Source organism: Oncorhynchus mykiss, chromosome 24, assembly GCF_013265735.2.
Source record: "Oncorhynchus mykiss isolate Arlee chromosome 24, USDA_OmykA_1.1, whole genome shotgun sequence".
Taxonomy (NCBI): Eukaryota; Metazoa; Chordata; class Actinopteri; order Salmoniformes; family Salmonidae; genus Oncorhynchus; species Oncorhynchus mykiss.
In genome coordinates, this window is record NC_048588.1 from 45,353,591 (window position 1) to 45,376,245 (window position 22,655).

The 22,655-nt window shown below is 45.1% G+C and overlaps 1 protein-coding gene across 2 annotated transcripts in view; it reads right to left on the reverse strand.

Moving 5' to 3' along the window:
- LOC110503298 (Yes1 associated transcriptional regulator) overlaps positions 1-16,762 on the reverse strand; it is a 69,039-nt gene extending 52,277 nt beyond the window's left edge. For both annotated transcript variants that reach the window (XR_005039359.1, XM_036961713.1), the window contains exons 1-2: positions 15,879-16,762; positions 11,510-11,739 (exon numbers count right to left, since the gene is read on the reverse strand). Coding sequence is in view for 1 of the 2 variants with exons in the window: in XM_036961713.1 (XP_036817608.1) it covers positions 11,510-11,739; positions 15,879-16,079 (431 nt within the window). In the remaining variant the exon portion in view is untranslated. The remainder of the gene's footprint in view (positions 1-11,509; positions 11,740-15,878) is intronic.
- Between the last annotated feature and the right edge of the window lie 5,893 nt (positions 16,763-22,655).

Consider the following 22,655-nt stretch of genomic DNA (forward strand, 5'->3'; position numbering starts at 1 on the left):
TCCATGATGACCAATCTAAATAGTGTACTGGTAAACAGGAGTCTCCATGATGACCAATCTAAATAGTCTACTGGTAAACAGCAGTCTCCATAGTGACGAATCTAAATAGTCTACTGGTAAACAGGGTGTCTCCATGATGACCAATCTAAATAGTCTACTGGTAACAGGAGTCCCCATAGTGACCAATCTAAATAGCCTGCTGGTAAACAGGAATCTCCACAATAACCAATCTAAATAGTCTACCTACAACTGGTAAACATGAGTCTCACACTCACTCACTCAGTAACAAGCTGTTCACTGTCTGATAGTCAGCAGCAGCAGGTTACAGTTAAATATCTCTATTTTTACGTGGGCCGTGGTGCAATTTAATAGTAGCCCAAAAACCTGCCACCCGCGACCAATATGTCTTCACCCGGGACATCGTTTTCGATCCTGGTAGCCAACAACTTAACTTTGAGCCAATCAGAGAGCATGAACCCCGACGTGGGGAACCAACAGGAGTGACAACAAAAAGGAAAAAGAGGGCATTTTCTCCACTAATCCAAGGTTAAATCACAGAGTTTCTAAGCCCAGAGGCGCAACATCACCAGACTTCTAGGAACGCGTCAAAGCGGACCAGGCGTACCAAGCAGGCCAAGCGGACCAAGCAGACCAGGCGGACCTAGCGGACCAAGTGGACCAAGCAGACCAAGTGGACCAGGCGGACCAAGCAGACCAAGCGGACCAAGCGGACCAGGCGGACCAAGCGGACCAAGCGGACCAGGCGGACCAGGCGGACCAAGCGGACCAGGCGGACCAGGCGGACCAAGCGGATCAAGCGGACCAAGCGGACCAGGCGGACCAGGCGGACCAAGCGGACCAGGCGGACCAAGCGAACAAGGCGGCCCAGGCGGACCAAGCGGACCAGGCGGACCAGGCGGACCAAGCGGACCAGGCGGACCAAGCGGACCAAGCGGACCAGGCGGACCAAGCGGACCAGGCGGACCAAGCAGACCAGGCGGACCAAGCGGACCAGGCGGACCAGGCCGAGGTTTGAGGAGTCAATGAGAGAAGGGAAAAGGTCTTCCTTAGTTGTTAAATACAATCGACTATAGATTGGAGTCGTTATCTAGTTGAACATCTTAGTAATCCAACCTCTTGAAGATGACAAACTGACACGTTTTCGTCAAAAACAACTTCTTATCAAAGGAGTGCCTTTGATTGAACAGCGCGAGACAACCGTTAGATCAGGGATGCGTTCAGTACTTTATTTTATTCTGGAATGAATGACCAGTTGAAAAACTGGGAGGAGTTGGGTTGTGGGTTGGGGAACGCTGTCAGCATGGCCAATCCCTTTAAATACGTCACTCATTGCATCAAGTCACACCTCGCCACAACAAACGGTAGCAAACAGACCCCCTGTTCAAGAACACACAAGAACGTTTTGGGGAACATAGCAAACATGAAAGCGAACTGAACGTACCCCTCAAACTGTACTGTCTTTGGCTAAATGTCATGAGCCAGTCACAATTCATATTCAATGTAGGCTATGGGATGGTAGCTAGCTAAGTACAGAGATGCAATGCACACAACACTAAATACTTCCTCCAAGCTAGCTAACCACTGTAGCTAGTATTGACATAATTAAATCACAATGGATTAGTTTCCATGAAACAGCTTCCTGTGTTAGTTGGCGAGCACCATACTTAGCTAGCTAGGATGCTGTGCTAGCTGGTGAATATGGTAATGTTAGCTAGCTAGCTAAACATTTGTCTATGGTCTGGCACTGGCAGTATGGGATTATAGAAAGTGAATTAAATTGTTTCTTCGTCATCTTGCTAGGTAGTTATCTAGCTGTAGCCATCTGGCTAGTATCAACTAAGGCCTTCTTTAAAATAGCATGACTAAGCAACACACATGGTCAACACTGCCAATCAATGCTACTTTCACCATCTTGTTTGGAGTATTTTAACAAGGCTGACTACTTCAAGGTCTTTGCTGTGTGAACACAAAAAAGATTGGTTGAATGCCGACACTGTTCAGAGGTGCAAAGTACTGTTGGCAGGCAAACATTTGACAATCCTACAGGTGTGTCTGAGCTTTTATAGAGTAGAGACAGGATCACAATAGAGCTCCCTGCTCCTCTCTTCCTGCCTGCTCCTCCCTTCCTGCCTGCTCCTCCCTTCCTGTCTGCTCCTCCCTTCCTGCCTTCTACTACCTTCTACTTCCTTCCTGCCTGCTCCTTCCTTTCTGCCCTCTCCTCCCTTCCTGCCTGCTCCTCCCTTCCTGCCTGTTCCTTTCTTCCTGCCTTCTACTCCCTTCCTGTCTGTTCCTCCCTTCCTTCCTGCTCCTCCCTTCCTGCCTTCTCCTCCCTTCCTGCCTGCTCCTCCCTTCCTGCCTCTACTCTCTTCCTGCCTTCTACTCCCTTCCTGCCTGCTCCTCCCTTCCTGCCTGCTCCTCCCTTCCTGCCTGCTTCTCCCTTCCTGCCTTCTACTACCTTCTACTACCTTCCTGCCTGCTCCTTCCTTCCTGCCCTCTCCTCCCTTCCTGCCTGTTCCTCCCTTCTACTCCCTTCCTGCCTACTCCTCCCTTCCTGCCTGCTCCTCCCTTCCTGCCTGCTGCTCCCTTCCTGTCTGCTCCTTCCTTCCTGCCTGCTCCTCCCTTCCTGTCTTCTCCTCCCTTCCTGCCTGCTCCTTCCTTCCTGTCTGCTCCTCCCTTCCTGTCTGCTCTTCCCTTCCTGTCTTCTCCTCCCTTCCTGCCTGCTCCTCCCTTCCTGCCTGCTGCTCCCTTCCTGTCTGCTGCTCAATTCCTGCCTGCTCCTTCCTTCCTGCCTGCTCCTCCCTTTCCTGTCTGCTCCTCCCTTCCTGTCTTCTCCTCCATTCCTGTCTTCTCCTCCCTTCCTGCCTGCTCCTCCCTTCCTGCCTGCTCCTCCCGTCCTGTGTATCTGAACTACAACATACTGGTTCATTTACTCTAAAACTCAAACAGATAATCACAACTCTAAATAGTGTAAATTCAACCAGCCATATCATACCTCTTACAGCGGGAAACGAGGCAACAGTAAACATGTCGTCCCCCAGGAATTACGCAGACCAATTGGACCAATTGAGATATGGATTAACACATTTCGGTTGATTACTATAGCGCCTGCCTTGAACCAATCAGTGTCCTTATGTAAATGACGGATCTCTATGTCAAGACACATCAGTGTCGTTGGCAGGTAGCCTAGCGGTTAAGAGCGTTGGGCCAGTACCCGAAAGGTCACTGGTTTAAATCCCCAAGCCGACTAATTGAAAAATCTGCCGATGTGCTCTTGAACAGCGTCTGCTAAATGACGTAAATTTAATTTGGGTTGGGGAGGGGATAGGGGACTGACTGACTGGCTGGTCTAGTGAGGGGATAGGGGACTGACTAACTGGCTGGTCTAGTGAGGGGATAGGGGACTGACTGACTGGCTGGGTTGGGGAGGGGATAGGGGACTGACTGACTGGCTGTTCTAGTGAGGGGATAGGGGACTGACTGACTGGCTGGTCTAGTGAGGGGATAGGGGACTGACTGACTGGCTGGTCTAGTGAGGGGATAGGGAACTGACTGACTGGCTGGTCTAGTGAGGAGATAGGGGACTGACTGACTGGCTGATCTAGTGAGGGGATAGGGGACTGACTGACTGGCTGGGTTGGGGAGGGGATAGGGGACTGACTGACTGACTGGTCTAGTGAGGGGATAGTGGACTGACTGACTGGCTGGTCTAGTGAGGGGTTAGGGGACTGACTGACTGGCTGGTCTAGTGAGGGGATAGGGTACTGACTGACTGGCTGGGTTGGGGATAGGGGACTGACTGACTGGCTGGTCTAGTGAGGGGATAGGGGACTGACTGACTGGCTGGTCTAGTGAGGGGATAGGGAACTGACTGACTGGCTGGTCTAGTGAGGGGATAGGGGACTGACTGACTGGCTGGTCTAGTGAGGGGATAGGGGACTGACTGACTGACTGGGTTGGGGAGGGGATAGGGGACTGACTGACTGGTCTAGTGAGGGGATAGGGGACTGACTGACTGACTGGCTGGGTTGGGGAGGGGATAGTGGACTGTCTGACTGGCTGGTCTAGTGAGGGGATAGGGGACTGACTGACTGGCTGGTCTAGTGAGGGGATAGGGGACTGACTGACTGGCTGGGTTGTGGAGGGGATAGGGGACTGACTGACTGGCTGGGTTGGGGAGGGGATAGGGGACTGACTGACTGGCAGGTCTAGTGAGGGGATAAGGGACTGACTGACTGGCTGGGTTGGGGAGGGGATAGGGGACTGACTGACTGGCTGGTCTAGTGAGGGGATAGGGGACTGACTGACTGGCTGCGTTGGGGAGGGGATAGGGGACTGACTGACTGGCTGGTCTAGTGAGGGGATAGGGGACTGACTGACTGGCTGGTCTAGTGAGGGGATAGGGGACTGACTGACTGGCTGGTCTAGTGAGGGGATAGGGGACTGACTGACTGGCTGGTCTAGTGAGGGGATAGGGGACTAACTGACTGGCTGGTCTAGTGAGGGGATAGGGGACTGACTGACTGGCTGGTCTATTGAGGGGATAGGGGACTGACTGACTGGCTGGTCTAGTGAGGGGATAGGGGACTGACTGACTGGCTGGGTTGGGGAGGCCACATAGTGAAGCCATTGATAATTACAGCATTGTTGGTATTTGTTGGCTGATTCAGATGAAGGGTGCTGGTCTCTTCTTACAGGGCCATGTCTGTAGACGCACACGCGCGCGCGCGCACACACGCACATACACACACACACGCACGCACGCACGCGCGCGCGCACGCGCACACACACACACACACACACACACACACACAGGGCGGGTGGGAAGGTCAGTCCCAGACCTCAACAACATGTGTTCCACATTTACAAAGGCTTCACCTGCTGGACAAAGGCTCTGTCTGAGCTACGACCCAATACCCTGCTGCTATTCTCTAGTTCTCTCTTTCTTTCCGATCCATTTAAAGGTCCTTTGTTTATGGCTTGGGCCCTCTCTGGAAGGCTCTAACAAAGTACATCACAACAATACACATAACAAAACAACCAACAGGAAGCTTTGAAAGAATTGTCACATTTCTATTGTTATTTATTTGCAATATGCAACTTTCTGGGTGACCCGACCAAATTCACATAGACATGTGAGTTATAGATCTGTCATTTTCATTGAAAGCCAGTCTAAGAAGCAGTATGTCTGTTCTATGTGCTCTGTTTCTATGCTTTCCGTTCTTAAGTGTTGTTTTTGCATCTTTTACTTTCAGTTTTGTAAATCAGATTTTAACACCTGAAAATACAATATTTGTGTTAAATGTAAAATATATTTCACAGCAGTTTAGACGGAACAATGATTCTCTACACTATACTTGCTTGTTTTGTCACATAAACTGATGTTATGATTAACTATTATAATTTAATCAACCAGGATATGGTGCAGCGATTTCTGCACCTTTAAACTAACGCAGGAGGTTTGACACGTTTTACACTTCTACATGGTAAATAAAAGTTAAAGCAACCTATCATTGTCTTGCAAATACAAATACCTAGGTGTCTGGTTAGACTGTAAACTCTCCTTCCAGACTCACATTAAGCATCTCCAATCCAAAATTAAATCTAGAATAGGCTTTCTATATCGCAACAAAGCATCCTTCACTCATGCTGCCAAACATACCCTCGTAAAACTGACCATCTTACCGATCCTCAACTTTGGCGATGTCATCTATAAAATAGCCTCCAACACCCTACTCAACAAAATGGATGCAGTCTATCACAGTGCCATCCGTTTTGTCACCAAAGCCCCATATACTACCCACCATTGCGAACTGTACACTCTCGTTGGTTGGCCCTCTCTTCATACTCGTCGCCAAACCCACTGGCTCCAGGTCATCTACACGTCTCTGCTAGGTAAAGCTCCGCCTTATCTCAGCTCACTGGTCACCATAGCAGCACCCACTCCTAGCACGCGCTCCTGCAGGTATATCTCACTGGTCACCCCCAAAGCCAACTCCTCCTTTGGTCGCCTTTCCTTCCAGTTCTCTGCTGCTAATGACTGGAACAAACTGCAAAAATATCTGAAGCTGGAGACTCACATCTACCTCACTAACTTTAAGCACCAGCTGTCAGAGCAGCTTACAGATCACTGCACCTGTAAACAGCCCATCCAACTACCTCATTCCCATACTGTATTTATTTATTTTGCTCCTTTGCACCCCAGTATCTCTACTTGCATATTCATCTTCTGCACATGTACCATTCCAGTGTTTAATTGCTATATTGTAATTACTTCGCCACCACAGCCTATTTATTGCCTTAACTCCCTTATCTTACCTCATTTGCACATGCTGTATATAGACTTTTTCTACTGTATTATTGACTGTATGTTTGTTTATTCCATGTGTAACTCTGTGTTGTTGTATGTGTCAAACTGCTTTGCTTTATCTTGGCCAGGTTGCAGTTGCAAATGAGAACTTGTTCTTAACAAGACTACCTGGTTAAATAAAGGTGAAATATATATATATTTTTTTACATGTTATTCCTATCCCCATTTACACAAACATTCTAAAGTTTAGGGTCACATAGAAATGCCCTTGTTTTTGAAAGAAAAGCATAATATTGGTCAGAATTTCAGTGTAGACATTGTTAATGTTGTAAATGACTATTGTAGCTGGAAATGGCAGATTTTTTTATGGAATATCTACATAGGCGTACAGAGGCCCATTATCAGCAACCATCACTCCTGTGTTCCAATGGCACGTTGTGTTAGCTAATCCAAGTTTATCATTTTAAAGGACTATCTGATTATTAGAAAACCCTTTTTTGCAATTATGTTAGCATAGCTGAAAACTGTTGTCCTGATTAAAGAAGCAATACAACTGGCCTTCTTTAGACTAGTTGAGTATCTGGAGCATCAGCATTTGTGGGTTAGATTACAGGCTCAAAATGGCCAGAAACAAAGACCTTTCTTCTGAAACTCTTCAGTCTATTCTTGTTCTCAGAAATGAAGGCTATTCCATGTGAGAAATTGGCAAGAAACTGAAGATCTTGTACAACGCTGTGTACTACTTCCTTCACAAAACAATGCAAACTGGCTCTAACCAGAATAGAAAGAGTGGGAGGTGCACAACTGAGCAAGAGGGCCAGTACATTAGTGTCTAGTTTGAGAACCAGACGTCTCACAAGTCCTCAACTGGCAGCTTCATGAAATAGTACCCGCAAAACACTAGTCGCAACGTAAACAGTGAAGAGGTGACTCCGGGATGCTGACCTTCTAGGCAGAGTTCTACTGTCTAGCGTCTGTGTTCTTTTGCCCATCTTTTGCATATCTCAGATTGGCCAATAAAAATACTTTTTTTTTTAATACTTTTTATTGGCCAGTCTGAGATACGGCTTTTTCTTTGCTCCTCTGCCTAGAAGGCCAGCATCCCGGAGTCACCTCTTTACTGTTGATGTTGAGACTGGTGTTTTGCGGGTCTAGCGAAATGCTTGTGTTTCTAGCTCCAACAGTACAGTAATATCTAACTAATTGTTTGTGTTCCTAGCTCCAACAGAGCAGTAATATCTAGCGAAATGCTTGTGTTCCTAGCTCCAACAGTGCAGTAATATCTAACTAAATGCTTGTGTTCCTAGCTCCAACAGCGCAGTAATGTCTAACTAAATGCTTGTGTTCCTAGCTCCAACAGTGCAGTAATATCTTACTAAATGCTTGTGTTCCTAGCTCCAACAGTGCAATAATATCTAACTAAATGCTTGTGTTCATAGTTCCAACAGTAATATCTAACTAAATGCTTGTGTTTCTAGCTCCAACAGTAATATCTAACTAAATGCTTGTGTTCCTAGCTCCAACAGTAATATCTAACTAAATGCTTGTGTTTATAGCTCCAACAGTAATATCTAACTAAATGCTTGTGTTTATAGCTCCAACAGTGCATTAATATCTAACTAAATGCTTGTGTTCCTAGCTCCAACAGTACAGTAGTATCTAACTAAATGATTGTGTTTCTAGCTCCAACAGTACAGTAGTCTCTAAATAAATGATTGTGTTCCTAGCTCCAACAGTATAGTAATATCTAACTAAATGATTGTGTTCCTAGCTCCAACAGTATAGTAATATCTAACTAAATGATTGTGTTTCTAGCTCCAACAGTACAGTAGTATCTAAATAAATGATTGTGTTCCTAGCTCCAACAGTATAGTAGTATCTAACTAAATGCTTGTGTTCCTAGCTCCAACAGTGCAGTAATATCCAACTAAATGCTTGTGTTCCTAGCTCCAACATTGCAGTAATATCTAACTAAATGCTTGTGTTCCTAGCTCCAACAGTGCAGTAGTATCTAACTAAATGCTTGTGTTCCTAGCTCCAACAGTGCAATAATATCTAGCTAAATGCTTGTGTTCCTAGCACCAACAGTAATATCTAACTAAATGCTTGTGCTTCTAGCTCCAACAGTAATATCTAACTAAATGATTGTGTTCCTAACTCCAACAGTAATATCTAACTAAATGATTGTGTTCCTAACTCCAACAGTAATATCTAACTAAATGATTGTGTTCCTAACTCCAACAGTAATATCTAACTAAATGATTGTGTTCCTAGCTCCAACAGTAATATCTAACTAAATGCTTGTGTTTCTAGCTCCAACAGTACAGTAATATATAACTAAATGCTTGTGTTTCTAGCTCCAACAGTACAGTAGTATCTAACTAAATGCTTGTGTTTCTAGCTCCAGCAGTGCAGTAATATCTAACTAAATGCTTGTGTTCCTAGCTCCAACAGTGCAGTAGTATCTAACTAAATGCTTGTGTTCCTAGCTCCAACAGTAATATCTAACTAAATGCTTGTGTTCCTAGCTCCAACAGTAATATCTAACTAAATGCTTGTGTTTCTAGCTCCAACAGTGCAGTAGTATCTAACTAAATGCTTGTGTTTCTAGCTCCAACAGTGCAGTAATAGCTAACTAAATGCTTGTGTTCCTAGCTCCAACAGTGCAGTAGTATCTAACTAAATGCTTGTGTTCCTAGCTCCAACAGTGCAGTAATATCTAACTAAATGCTTGTGTTCCTAGCTCCAACAGTGCAGTAGTATCTAACTAAATGCTTGTGTTCCTAGCTCCAACAGTAATATCTAACTAAATGCTTGTGTTTCTAGCTCCAACAGTAATATCTAACTAAATGCTTGTGTTCCTAACTTCAACAGTGCAGTAATATCTAACTAAATGCTTGTGTTTCTAGTCCAACAGTGCAGTAATATCTAACTAAATGCTTGTGTTCCTAGCTCCAACAGTACAGTAGTATCTAACTAAATGCTTGTGTTTCTAGCTAAAACAGTAATATCTAACTAAATGTTTGTGTTTCTAGCTCCAACAGTAATATCTAACTAAATGCTTGTGTTTCTAGCTCCAACAGTAGTATCTAACTAAATGCTTGTGTTTCTAGCTCCAACAGTGCAGTAGTATCTAACTAAATGCTTGTGTTTCTAGCTAAAACAGTAATATCTAACTAAATGTTTGTGTTTCTAGCTCCAACAGTAATATCTAACTAAATGCTTGTGTTTCTAGCTCCAACAGTAGTATCTAACTAAATGCTTGTGTTTCTAGCTCCAACAGTGCAGTAGTATCTAACTAAATGCTTGTGTTTCTAGCTAAAACAGTAATATCTAACTAAATGCTTGTGTTTCTAGCTCCAACAGTAGTATCTAACTAAATGCTTGTGTTTCTAGCTCCAACAGTGCAGTAGTATCTAACTAAATGCTTGTGTTTATAGCTCCAACAGCGCAGTAATATCTAACTAAATGCTTGTGTTTCTAGCTCCAACAGTACAGTAGTATCTAACTAAATGCTTGTGTTTATAGCTCCAACAGCGCAGTAATATCTAACTAAATGCTTGTGTTTCTAGCTCCAACAGTAATATCTAACTAAATGCTTGTGTTTCTAGCTCCAACAGTAATATCTAACTAAATGCTTGTGTTTCTAGCTCCAACAGTAATATCTAACTAAATGCTTGTGTTCCTAGCTCCAACAGTAATATCTAACTAAATGCTTGTGTTCCTAGCTCCAACAGTGCAGTAGTATCTAACTAAAGGCTTCTGTTTCTAGCTCCAACAGTACAGTAGTATCTAACTAAATGCTTGTGTTTCTAGCTCCAGCAGTGCAGTAATATCTAACTAAATGCTTGTGTTTCTAGCTCCAACAGTGCAGTAATATCTAACTAAATGCTTGTGTTTCTAGCTCCAACAGTAATATCTAACTAAATGCTTGTGTTTCTAGCTCCAACAGTAATATCTAACTAAATGCTTGTGTTTCTAGCTCCAACAGTAATGTCTAACTAAATGCTTGTGTTTCTAGCTCCAACAGTGCAGTAATATCTAACTAAATGCTTTTGTTTCTAGCTCCAACAGTAATATCTAACTAAATGCTTGTGTTTCTAGCTCCAACAGTACAGTAGTATCTAACTAAATGCTTGTGTTTCTAGCTCCAACAGTACAGTAATATCTAACTAAATGCTTGTGTTTCTAGCTCCAACAGTGCAGTAATATCTAACTAAATGCTTGTGTTTCTAGCTCCAACAGTGCAGTAATATCTAACTAAATGCTTGTGTTTCTAGCTCCAACAGTACAGTAGTATCTAACTAAATGCTTGTGTTTCTAGCTCCAACAGTGCAGTAATATCTAACAATTCACAACAATACACACAAATCTAAAGTAAAATAATGGAGTTAAGAAATGTAAATATTAGGACGAGCAATGTTGGAGTGGCGTTGACTAAATACAGTTGAACAGAAGACAGTATATACATATGAGATGAGCAAAGCACCATATAAACATTATTAAAGTGACCAGTGATTCCATGTCTATGTATATGGGGCAGCAGCCTCTAACGTGCAGGGTTGAGAGTGGCTAGTGTTCCATTATTAAAGTGACCAGTGATTCCATGTCTATAGGGCAGCAGCCTCTAACGTGCAGGGTTGAGAGTGGCTAGTGTTCCATTATTAAAGTGACCAGTGATTCCATGTCTATAGGGCAGCAGCCTCTAACGTGCAGGGTTGAGAGTGGCTAGTGTTCCATTATTAAAGTGACCAGTGATTCCATGTCTATGTATATGGGGCAGCAGCCTCTAACGTGCAGGGTTGAGTAACCGGGTGGAGGCCGGCTAGTGATGGCTATTTAACAGTCTGATGGACTTGAGATAGAAGCTGTTTTTCAGTCTCTCGGTCCCAGCTTTGATGCACCTGTACTGACCTCGCCTTCTGGATGATAGCAGGGTGAACAGGCAGTGGCTAGGGTGGTTGTTGTCCTTGATGATCTTTATGGCCTTCCTGTGATATCAGGTGCTATAGGTGTCCTGCAAGGCAGGCAATGTGCCCCCAGTGATGCGTTGGGCAAACCACACCACCCTCTGGAGAGCCCTGTGGTTGTGGGCAGTGCAGTTGCCGCACCAGGCGGTGATACAACCAGAAAGGATGCAGCCTACATAGTGTGTTATTACAGTGTTGTTTTTAAACTTACTTGAGGAAGTATCTCTGTCCAGAGGGGGTCTGAGCCACCTCCCAACCTGGGGGCAGGGGCATGTCATCTGGGATCTCATAGGACGACTGTCGGAGGTTTGATGGAGGCGCGCCCGCTGGGACCATGCCCAACAGGGGTGACACTGCCCCTAGCTGTAGAGAGGCCGGAGATGAGTGGGCACGCACATGGTGGGGGGCGAGGGCACCAGCCGTAACTGCATCTGTGCTAGCCTGGGTGGAGGTAGGAAGGAGAGGAGATGAGGGGGGATGAGGAGGGGAGAGAGGAGGGGAAGAGTGGAGAGAGGAGGGGGAGAGAGGAGAGGAAGAGAGGACAGGAGGGCGAGAGAGGAGAATACAGTTTACCAAGCTACCAGTTCCTTCACACTGGAAGAAGTTACTATAAATATACTTTAATATTGTCCTGTTACACACAGTGTGTAATGGAAATGTGTTTCTTCCATATCCCAACTCCCCCTGAGACATCCACAGGGAGTGGGGTCACGGTCAGGGTCACCATATCCCAACTCCCCCTGAGACATCCACAGGGAGTGGGGTCACGGCCAGGGTCACCATATCCCAACTCCCCCTGAGACATCCACAGAGAGTGGGGTCACGGCCAGGGTCACCATATCCCAACTCCCCCTGAGACATCCACAGGGAGTGGGGTCACGGCCAGGGTCACCATATCCCAACTCCCCCTGAGACACCCACAGGGAGTGGGGTCACGGCCAGGGTCACCATATCCCAACTCCCCCTGAGACATCCACAGGGAGTGGGGTCACAGTCAGGGTCACCATATCCCAACTCCCCCTGAGACATCCACAGGGAGTGGGGTCACGGCCAGGGTCACCATATCCCAACTCCCCCTGAGACATCCACAGGGAGTGGGGTCACGGCCAGGGTCACCATATCCCAACTCCCCCTGAGACACCCACAGGGAGTGGGGTCACCGCCAGGGTCACCATATCCCAACTCCCCCTGAGACATCCACAGGGAGTGGGGTCACAGCCAGGGTCACCATATCCCAACTCCCCCTGAGACATCCACAGGGAGTGCGGTCACAGCCAGGGTCACCATATCCCAACTCCCCCTGAGACACCCACAGGGAGTGGGGTCACCGCCAGGGTCATCATATCCCAACTCCCCCTGAGACACCCACAGGGAGTGGGGTCACCGCCAGGGTCACCATATCCCAACTCCCCCTGAGACATCCACAGGGAGTGGGGTCACAGCCAGGGTCACCATATCCCAACTCCCCCTGAGACACCCACAGGGAGTGGGGTCACGGCCAGGGTCACCATATCCCAACTCCCCCTGAGACATCCACAGAGAGTGGGGTCACGGCCAGGGTCACCATATCCCAACTCCCCCTGAGACATCCACAGGGAGTGGGGTCACGGCCAGGGTCACCATATCCCAACTCCCCCTGAGACATCCACAGGGAGTGGGGTCACGGCCAGGGTCACCATATCCCAACTCCCCCTGAGACACCCACAGGGAGTGGGGTCACGGCCAGGGTCACCATATCCCAACTCCCCCTGAGACACCCACAGAGAGTGGGGTCACGGCCAGGGTCACCATATCCCAACTCCTCCTGAGACATCCACAGGGAGTGGGGTCACGGCCAGGGTCACCATATCCCAACTCCCCCTGAGACATCCACAGGGAGTGGGGTCACGGCCAGGGTCACCATATCCCAACTCCCCCTGAGACACCCACAGGGAGTGGGGTCACGGCCAGGGTCACCATATCCCAACTCCCCCTGAGACACCCACAGGGAGTAGGGTCACGGCCAGGGTCACCATATCCCAACTCCCCCTGAGACACCCACAGGGAGTGGGGTCACGGCCAGGGTCACCATATCCCAACTCCCCCTGAGACATCCACAGGGAGTGGGGTCACGGCCAGGGTCACCATATCCCAACTCCCCCTGAGACATCCACAGAGAGTGGGGTCACGGCCAGGGTCACCATATCCCAACTCCCCCTGAGACATCCACAGAGAGTGGGGTCACGGCCAGGGTCACCATATCCCAACTCCCCCTGAGACATCCACAGGGAGTGGGGTCACGGCCAGGGTCACCATATCCCAACTCCCCCTGAGACATCCACAGGGAGTGGGGTCACGGCCAGGGTCACCATATCCCAACTCCCCCTGAGACATCCACAGGGAGTGGGGTCACGGCCAGGGTCACCATATCCCAACTCCCCCTGAGACATCCACAGAGAGTGGGGTCACGGCCACGGTCACCATATCCCAACTCCCCCTGAGACATCCACAGGGAGTGGGGTCACGGCCAGGGTCACCATATCCCAACTCCCCCTGAGATATCCACAGGGAGTGGGGTCACGGCCACGGTCACCATATCCCAACTCCCCCTGAGACATCCACAGAGAGTGGGGTCACGGCCAGGGTCACCATATCCCAACTCCCCCTGAGACATCCACAGGGAGTGGGGTCACGGCCACGGTCACCATATCCCAACTCCCCCTGAGACATCCACAGGGAGTGGGGTCACGGCCAGGGTCACCATATCCCAACTCCCCCTGAGACATCCACAGGGAGTGGGGTCACGGCCAGGGTCACCATATCCCAACTCCCCCTGAGACATCCACAGGGAGTGGGGTCACGGCCAGGGTCACCATATCCCAACTCCCCCTGAGACATCCACAGAGAGTGGGGTCACGGCCAGGGTCACCATATCCCAACTCCCCCTGAGACATCCACAGGGAGTGGGGTCACGGCCAGGGTCACCATATCCCAACTCCCCCTGAGACATCCACAGAGAGTGGGGTCATGGCCAGGGTCACCATATCCCAACTCCCCCTGAGACATCCACAGGGAGTGGGGTCACGGCCAGGGTCACCATATCCCAACTCCCCCTGAGACACCCACAGAGAGTGGGGTCACGGCCACGGTCACCATATCCCAACTCCCCCTGAGACATCCACAGGGAGTGGGGTCACGGCCACGGTCACCATATCCCAACTCCCCCTGAGACATCCACAGGGAGTGGGGTCACGGCCACGATCACCATATCCCAACTGCCCCTGAGACATCCACAGGGAGTGGGGTCACGGCCACCTTCACCGTTGTACAGTGCCCCTGGAGCAATTAGGGTTAAGTGCCTTGCTCACGGGCACATGGACAGATGTTTCACCTTGTCAGCTCAGGTATTCGAACCAGCAGCCTTTTGGTTACTGGCCCAATACTCTAACCTCACCTGCCGCCCTTAAAGCCAATACCAAAAATACAGTTTAATGAACTATAGTTACTTTGAAAAAGTAGTCCACTACATCCGAACTACTTAGTGAACAATTATCATATATAAATCTAACATGTCACAGACAAAAAATTAGAAGAAGAGATAACTTTTGGGGTTATATTTTAACAGAATGTATAATGTAGTCTATTAAAAACAACAAGAATGTTTCAAGTGAGAATTAGGCAGGTCTGATGACAAAAAATAAAGGAAATGACTGCCTACTTCACCCATATTTTTTTATATTTTTGGAGAAGAAAAAGTGGTTTGTAGTTCCAGTAGTTAGCTCTACCACTCCATGGCAAAAAAAAGGCTATTAACTAGTGAACTACCTCCAAGCTACTGCGAAATGTAGTTAGCTCAACTCTTTTACCAAAGATCAGAAACTAAAAAGAAGAAATTGTCAATAGGATTGAGTGATTCAACAACCAGCATATGATTTTGTAACCGCTACATTGTTTCACAAACCGCGCTGGCAGCATCCACTTCTACACAAACGTATCTGTTGCTATCGAAGTAAATATAAGCCTACAGTCCATTTTTTGATCACAGGACATTTTGTTCAAATTTACAAACATCAAAAGTTACACCTTTAATCAATCTTAAAATTAATAATGTATATTTTATAGTGGTACTGTATATTAATAAGCTTATTTAGGCAACACAAAAAAATACAGTTTTTTTATAAAATAACTCATATCACTTTTGCAACTACAACTTGCAACCAGAACTTGTGTACTAACTTCAAATAACTAATTTTAAAAGTAATCCATGCACACAGCACGCACTACTATAGTAATAACACTTTAAACGTTAATCAACAACTCCCTCAAAGGTTACCGTGCTCAGTTGTTGATTGGTCTGTATTTAGGAAATAGAAGATAACTTCTCAATCAGTTGAATTAGTTAAAGACATGCTCCTGAACTTTGGCGACTTTTAAATATGTTTTAAACCTCCCGCTTTTGTCTGGAGTTGTAGGACACTCCCGAGTAGTAACATGTGTGCGTAAGTGTAAAACGACACAAAAGGTTTTCCTCTACTAGTCAGTAAAGTGTCGTGGGCCTAGTAGGTGGGTTGTGTGTGTGAGGGTGGTCTCTAATCTCTTACTTGTCTGGAGTGGGACTTTGGCTCAGGCGGTTTGAAGAAGGAATCGGGTAGCTTTCTCATCCTCATGGGGACGGAGGCAGGGACGATTGTGTTTTTCGGGTTCATAACAGCGTTGAAAAGGGCCTCCAGATCAGTCTCCGAGTCTCCCCGGACATGGACTATCTGGTGACCGGCTGGAGGGTTGTGCTGGCTGGGATCCATGGTTATTCCAAAAACAATACAAAACGTATTTGCTCGAGAAAAAAATGTATAGAAAAGATTCAAAGAGCCAAAATCAATGCAAAGTTTTCTTCAGAACGAAACTTGAAACCTCAAATCATCCAACTTCCAAAAGTAAATTCTTCCAAAAGTAAATTCGATGAGGTTGTTAATTTATTGTGAATGTATTTTCTCCCAACAATATGGCGTGCTAATATACGTGCTAACTATTGTAATCTCCGAAAAGTGTACTCTTCTTTCTGCTGTTTCGGAAAGACACACTAGCTAATATAACAACGTGCATATCTACCCAACTGTATCTGTAACTTTTCCAAAAAGAAACACAAAGAGAACAGCTAAAAACGTATCTTGAGCGAAACTCAAATAACTGCACAGATTAACTTTCGAGAGTTTACCGATTTTGCCATGAAACAGGAGTGACAGCGCGCATTGTAAATCATTGCCTTCTCACTGTTGTAAAGTTGAAGCTGACTTGGTTCTACACTCCAGGCAGGACATCCGACTCTGACTCATGTGATCTGAACCTCGGAATGGGCAGGGCTTGGGATCATTCACTGGGACAGAGAGCCTTTACAGAGACCACATCCCTCTTCTCTAGTGGGGAGAACTTTCTCTACAGCAACGTTTCATCAACTATTCTTACGACTGTGATTTAGATTTGAGACTAATCTGGAGTGTTTTTGTGTCGGGAAACTTGTTCTGTTTTATTGTTATAGCAATTGAAATGCCATTGTATTGTCATGCCTTAGTAAATGATTAATAAACTATAGTCATGTCTTGGGAAATGATGAATAAACTATAGTTATTCCTTAATAAATGATGAATAAACTATTTAAGCCTTCATACATTATGAATACTCTATAGTCATGCCTTAGTAAATAATATCAATTTAATGGCTTTATTGGCATGGAAAACATTTGTCAACATTGCCAAAGCAAGTGAAGTAGATCACAAACAAAAGTGAAGTAAACAAAAACAATTATAGTAAATATTACACTGACAGAAGTTCCAAAATAATAAAGACATTTCAAATGTCATATTATATATATGTACAGTGTTGTAACGATGTACAAATGGTTAAAGTACAAAACGGAAAATAAATAAACACAAATTTGAGTTGTATTTACTATGGTGTTTGTTCTTCACTGGTTGACCTTTTCTTTTGGCAACAGGTCACAAATCTTGCTGCTGTGATGGCACACTGTGGTCTGTGGTATTTCACCCAGTAGATATGGGAGTGTGTCAAAATCAGGTTTGTTTTTGAATTCTTTGTGGATCTGTGTAATCTGAGGGAAATATGTGTCTCTAACATGGTCATACATTTGGCAGGAGGTTAGGAAGTACAGCTCAGTTTCCACCTCATTTTGTGGGCAGTGTGCACACAGCCTGTCTTCTTGTCTGCCTACGGCGGCCTTTCTCAATAGCAAGGCTATGCTCACTGAGTCTGTACATAGTCAAAGCTTTCCTTAAGTTTGGGTCAGTCACAGTGGTCAGGTATTCTGCCACTGTGTACTCTCTGTTTATGGCCAAATAGCATTCTAGTTTGCTCTGTTGATATGTTAATTCTTTCCAATGTGTCAAGTAATTATCTTTTAGTTTTTCTCATGATTTGGTTGGGTCTAATTGTGCTGCTGTCCTGGGGCTCTGTGGGGTGAGTTTGTGTTTGTGAACAGAGCCCCAGGACCAGCTTGCTTAGGGGACTCTTCTCCATGTTCATCTCTCTGTAGGTGATGGCTTTGTTATGGAAGGTTTGTGAATCACTTCCTTTTAGGTTGTTGTAGAATTTAACGGCTCTTTTCTGGATTTCAATAATTATCGGGTATCAGCCTAATTCTGCTCTGCATGCATTATTTCGTGTTCTACGTTATAACAGAGGATATTTTTGCAAAAATCTGCATACAGTCTCAATTTGGTGTTTGTCCCATTTTGTGAATTCTTGGTTGATGAGCGGACCCCAGACCTCACAACCATGAATGGCAATGGGTTCTATAACTGATTCAAGTATTTTTAGCCAGATCCTAATTGGTAAGTTGAATTTTGTGTTCCTTTTGATGGCATAGAAGGCTCTTCTTGCCTTGTCTCTCAGATCGTTCACAGCTTTGTGGAAGTGACCTGTGGTGCTGATGTTTAGGCCGAGATATGTATAGTTTTCTGTGCAACGTATAGTTTTCTCAGGCAACGGTGTCTAGATGTCATGGTGTCATGGTCCTGGGAACTGGACATTTTTTTGGAAGACCATTATTTTTTGTCTTACTGAGATTTACTGTCAGGGCCCAGGTCTGACAGAATCTGTGCAGAAGATCTAGGTGCTGCTATAGGCCCTCCTTGGTTGGTGACAGAGGTACCAGATCTTCAGAAAACAGTAGACATTTGACTTCAGATTCTAGTAGGCCGGGTGCTGCAGACTGTTCTAGTGCCCTCGCCAATTCGTTGATATATATGTTGAAGAGGCTGGAGTTGAAGCTTTATCCCGTCTCACTGCACGGCCCTGTGGAAAGAAATGTGTGTTTTTTGCCCATTTGAACCGCACACTTGTTGTTTGTGTACATGGATTGTATAATGTTGTATGTTTTTTCCCCATGGTGTTTGCACCATTCGGGACAGTTTCGGTTTTCATTTCGATTCTCTTGTTCTTTTGTATTTTGTATGAATTTTTCCATTAAATTACATTATGGATCCATACCACGCTGCATTTTGGTCCTCCTTCCTACTCCTCCTCCTCAGAGGAGGAAGAAGACAACCGTTACAGATAATCAGCCAATTCATATTCCCTGTTTAGGGCCAGATAGCAATTTATTCGGCTTTGAGATTTTGTTTCGTTTTTCCAATTTTATAAATATGAGTCATTTGATTGGTTCATGATTTTGTTTATTTTAATACTTTTTTTTCCGAAGCAGTGCTGGTGTCAGTTTGGTTGGTTAGGTCCAACACCAGCTGACTGAGAGGGCTTGTTTCTGGGCTCAGCTCTTGGGTTTAAAGTGCATTAAATTATAATGATTTTTTCTATATTTTCATCTTTGGGGACCTTTAACAGAATGTGACTGAATGTGACTGGCAGAACGGGTGTTGTATGTGGAGGATGAGGGCTGTAGTAGGTACCTGATGACCAGTTTACTGAGGAGTATAGAGTGCAGTGATGCTTCCTATAAGGAGCATTGGTGGCAAATCTGATGGCCGAATGGTAAAGAACATCCAGCCGCTCGAGAGCAACCTTACCTGCCGGTATATAAATTATGTCTCCGTAATCTATCATGGGTAGGATGGTCATCTGAATCAGGGTTAGTTTGGCAGCTGGGGTGGAAGAGGAGCAATAATACCAATGGCAACAAAATTAAGAATAGTTGTCAACAAATCAATAAGAAGGGAATAAGGTTGAACTAAAAATAAGTACAATACAATCTGCAACCCCTTGTACGTGTGTGTTTAGTGTGTTTAGTGTGTGTTTAGTGTGTGTTTAGTGTGTGTTTAGTGTGTGTTTAGTGTGTTTAGTGTGTGTTTAGTGTGTGTTTAGTGTGTGTTTAGTGTGTGTTTAGTGTGTGTTTAGTGTGTGTTTAGTGTGTGTTTAGTGTGTGTTTAGTGTGTGTTTAGTGTGTGTTTAGTGTGTGTTTAGTGTGTGTTTAGTGTGTGTTTCGTGTGTGTTTAGTGTGTGTTTCGTGTGTGTTTCGTGTGTGTTTCGTGTGTGTTTAGTGTGTGTTTAGTGTGTGTTTAGTGTGTGTTTAGTGTGTGTTTCGTGTGTGTTTCGTGTGTGTTTAGTGTGTGTTTAGTGTGTGTTTAGTGTGTGTTTAGTGTGTGTTTAGTGTGTGTTTAGTGTGTGTTTCGTGTGTGTTTAGTGTGTGTTTAGTGTGTGTTTCGTGTGTGTTTAGTGTGTGTTTAGTGTGTGTTTAGTGTGTGTTTAGTGTGTGTTTAGTGTGTGTTTAGTGTGTGTTTAGTGTGTGTTTAGTGTGTGTTTCGTGTGTGTTTAGTGTGTGTTTAGTGTGTGTTTAGTGTGTGTTTAGTGTGTGTTTAGTGTGTGTTTAGTGTGTGTTTCGTGTGTGTTTCGTGTGTGTTTAATGTGTGTTTAGTGTGTGTTTAGTGTGTGTTTAGTGTGTGTTTAGTGTGTGTTTAGTGTGTGTTTAGTGTGTGTTTAGTGTGTGTTTAGTGTGTGTTTAGTGTGTGTTTAGTGTGTGTTTAGTGTGTGTTTAGTGTGTGTTTCGTGTGTGTTTAGTGTGTGTTTAGTGTGTGTTTCGTGTGTGTTTAGTGTGTGTTTAGTGTGTGTTTCGTGTGTGTTTAGTGTGTGTTTCGTGTGTGTTTCGTGTGTGTTTAGTGTGTGTTTCGTGTGTGTTTAGTGTGTGTTTAGTGTGTGTTTCGTGTGTGTTTCGTGTGTGTTTCGTGTGTGTTTCGTGTGTGTTTAGTGTGTGTTTAGTGTGTGTTTCGTGTGTGTTTAGTGTGTGTTTCGTGTGTGTTTAGTGTGTGTTTAGTGTGTGTTTAGTGTGTGTTTAGTGTGTGTTTAGTGTGTGTTTAGTGTGTGTTTAGTGTGTGTTTCGTGTGTGTTTAGTGTGTGTTTCGTGTGTGTTTAGTGTGTGTTTAGTGTGTGTTTAGTGTGTGTTTAGTGTGTGTTTAGTGTGTGTTTAGTGTGTTTAGTGTGTGTTTAGTGTGTGTTTAGTGTGTGTTTAGTGTGTGTTTAGTGTGTGTTTAGTGTGTGTTTAGTGTGTGTTTAGTGTGTGTTTAGTGTGTGTTTCGTGTGTGTTTCGTGTGTGTTTAGTGTGTGTTTCGTGTGTGTTTAGTGTGTGTTTAGTGTGTGTTTCGTGTGTGTTTCGTGTGTGTTTCGTGTGTGTTTCGTGTGTGTTTAGTGTGTGTTTAGTGTGTGTTTAGTGTGTGTTTAGTGTGTGTTTCGTGTGTGTTTAGTGTGTGTTTAGTGTGTGTTTAGTGTGTGTTTAGTGTGTGTTTAGTGTGTGTTTCGTGTGTGTTTAGTGTGTGTTTCGTGTGTGTTTAGTGTGTGTTTAGTGTGTGTTTCGTGTGTGTTTAGTGTGTGTTTAGTGTGTGTTTAGTGTGTGTTTAGTGTGTGTTTAGTGTGTGTTTCGTGTGTGTTTAGTGTGTGTTTAGTGTGTGTTTAGTGTGTGTTTAGTGTGTGTTTAGTGTGTGTTTAGTGTGTGTTTCGTGTGTGTTTAGTGTGTGTTTAGTGTGTGTTTAGTGTGTGTTTAGTGTGTGTTTAGTGTGTGTTTAGTGTGTGTTTAGTGTGTGTTTAGTGTGTGTTTAGTGTGTGTTTTGTGTGTGTTTAGTGTGTGTTTAGTGTGTGTTTAGTGTGTGTTTAGTGTGTGTTTCGTGTGTGTTTCGTGTGTGTTTAGTGTGTGTTTAGTGTGTGTTTAGTGTGTGTTTAGTGTGTGTTTAGTGTGTGTTTAGTGTGTGTTTAGTGTGTGTTTAGTGTGTGTTTCGTGTGTGTTTCGTGTGTGTTTCGTGTGTGTTTAGTGTGTGTTTAGTGTGTGTTTAGTGTGTGTTTAGTGTGTGTTTAGTGTGTGTTTCGTGTGTGTGTGTTTATGAATTAAAGGGTCTGTCTAGCCCAGTAGTCTGCATATTAGATGCAGTTGCTGGTGCACCTGTCCAATCATTGATAGTTATAGGTGTCCTTTGCCAAAGGTTGCTGTGTTGTTATGTGTTAATAACATTTAGACTGCGTTACCCAGCAGGCTATGCGGGCTAGGCGGATGGTTGAAGAATGCCTTGCATGGCTAAACATGGAGTTTTCTAGCTGAAGTATATGTTCATTAACAGTAGTTAAACCTACGCCCCGGTTTGTCATTATATAAGGAACAAACATAACAGTTACATCTGCATATGTAGGCTGATGATCTGAATGATACATGGTGTAGACTGCATCATGTGGTGTACTTCTCTGAAGGACAGTGTTCTGCCTGACCCTAGACCAGTGGTCAGTGCTGTGCTGTGATGAGCTGTGTTTCTTTCTTTCTCTCTCTCTCTCTCTCTCTGCTCTCTCTCTCCCTCTTTCTCTCTCGGCTCTCTCTCTCTGCTCTCTCTCTTTCTTATCTCTCTCTCTCTCTCTCTCTCTCTCTCTCTCTCTCTCTTTCTTTCTTTCTTTCTTTCTTTCTTCTCTCTTGTTTTCTTTCTCTCTCTCTCCCTCTCTCTCACTCTAAAATTAGATTGCACTGTTGCAAATGTAGGCTATGCTATTTTTAAACATTGCGTAGCTTATTCCCTCTCTCTCCCTCTCTCGCCCTCTCTCTTTCTCTAGTGCTGATAGAAAAAGTAATCCCATGCAGTTCCCATAATTGTTATGCAAATGAGCATCCCCGCTCCCTTAAGAAATAATTTTGTCAAGACCCAGTCTCTGGACATAGAGCCTCTGGACCCAGTCTCTGGACATAGAGACTCTGGACCCAGTCTCTGGACATAGAGCCTTTGGACCCAGCCTCTGGACCCAGTCTCTGGACATAGAGCCTCTGGACCCAGTCTCTGGACATAGAGCCTCTGGACCCAGTCTCTGGACCCAGTCTCTGGACATAGAGCCTCAGGACCCAATCTCTGGACATAGAGCCTCTGGACCCAGTCTCTGGACATAGAGCC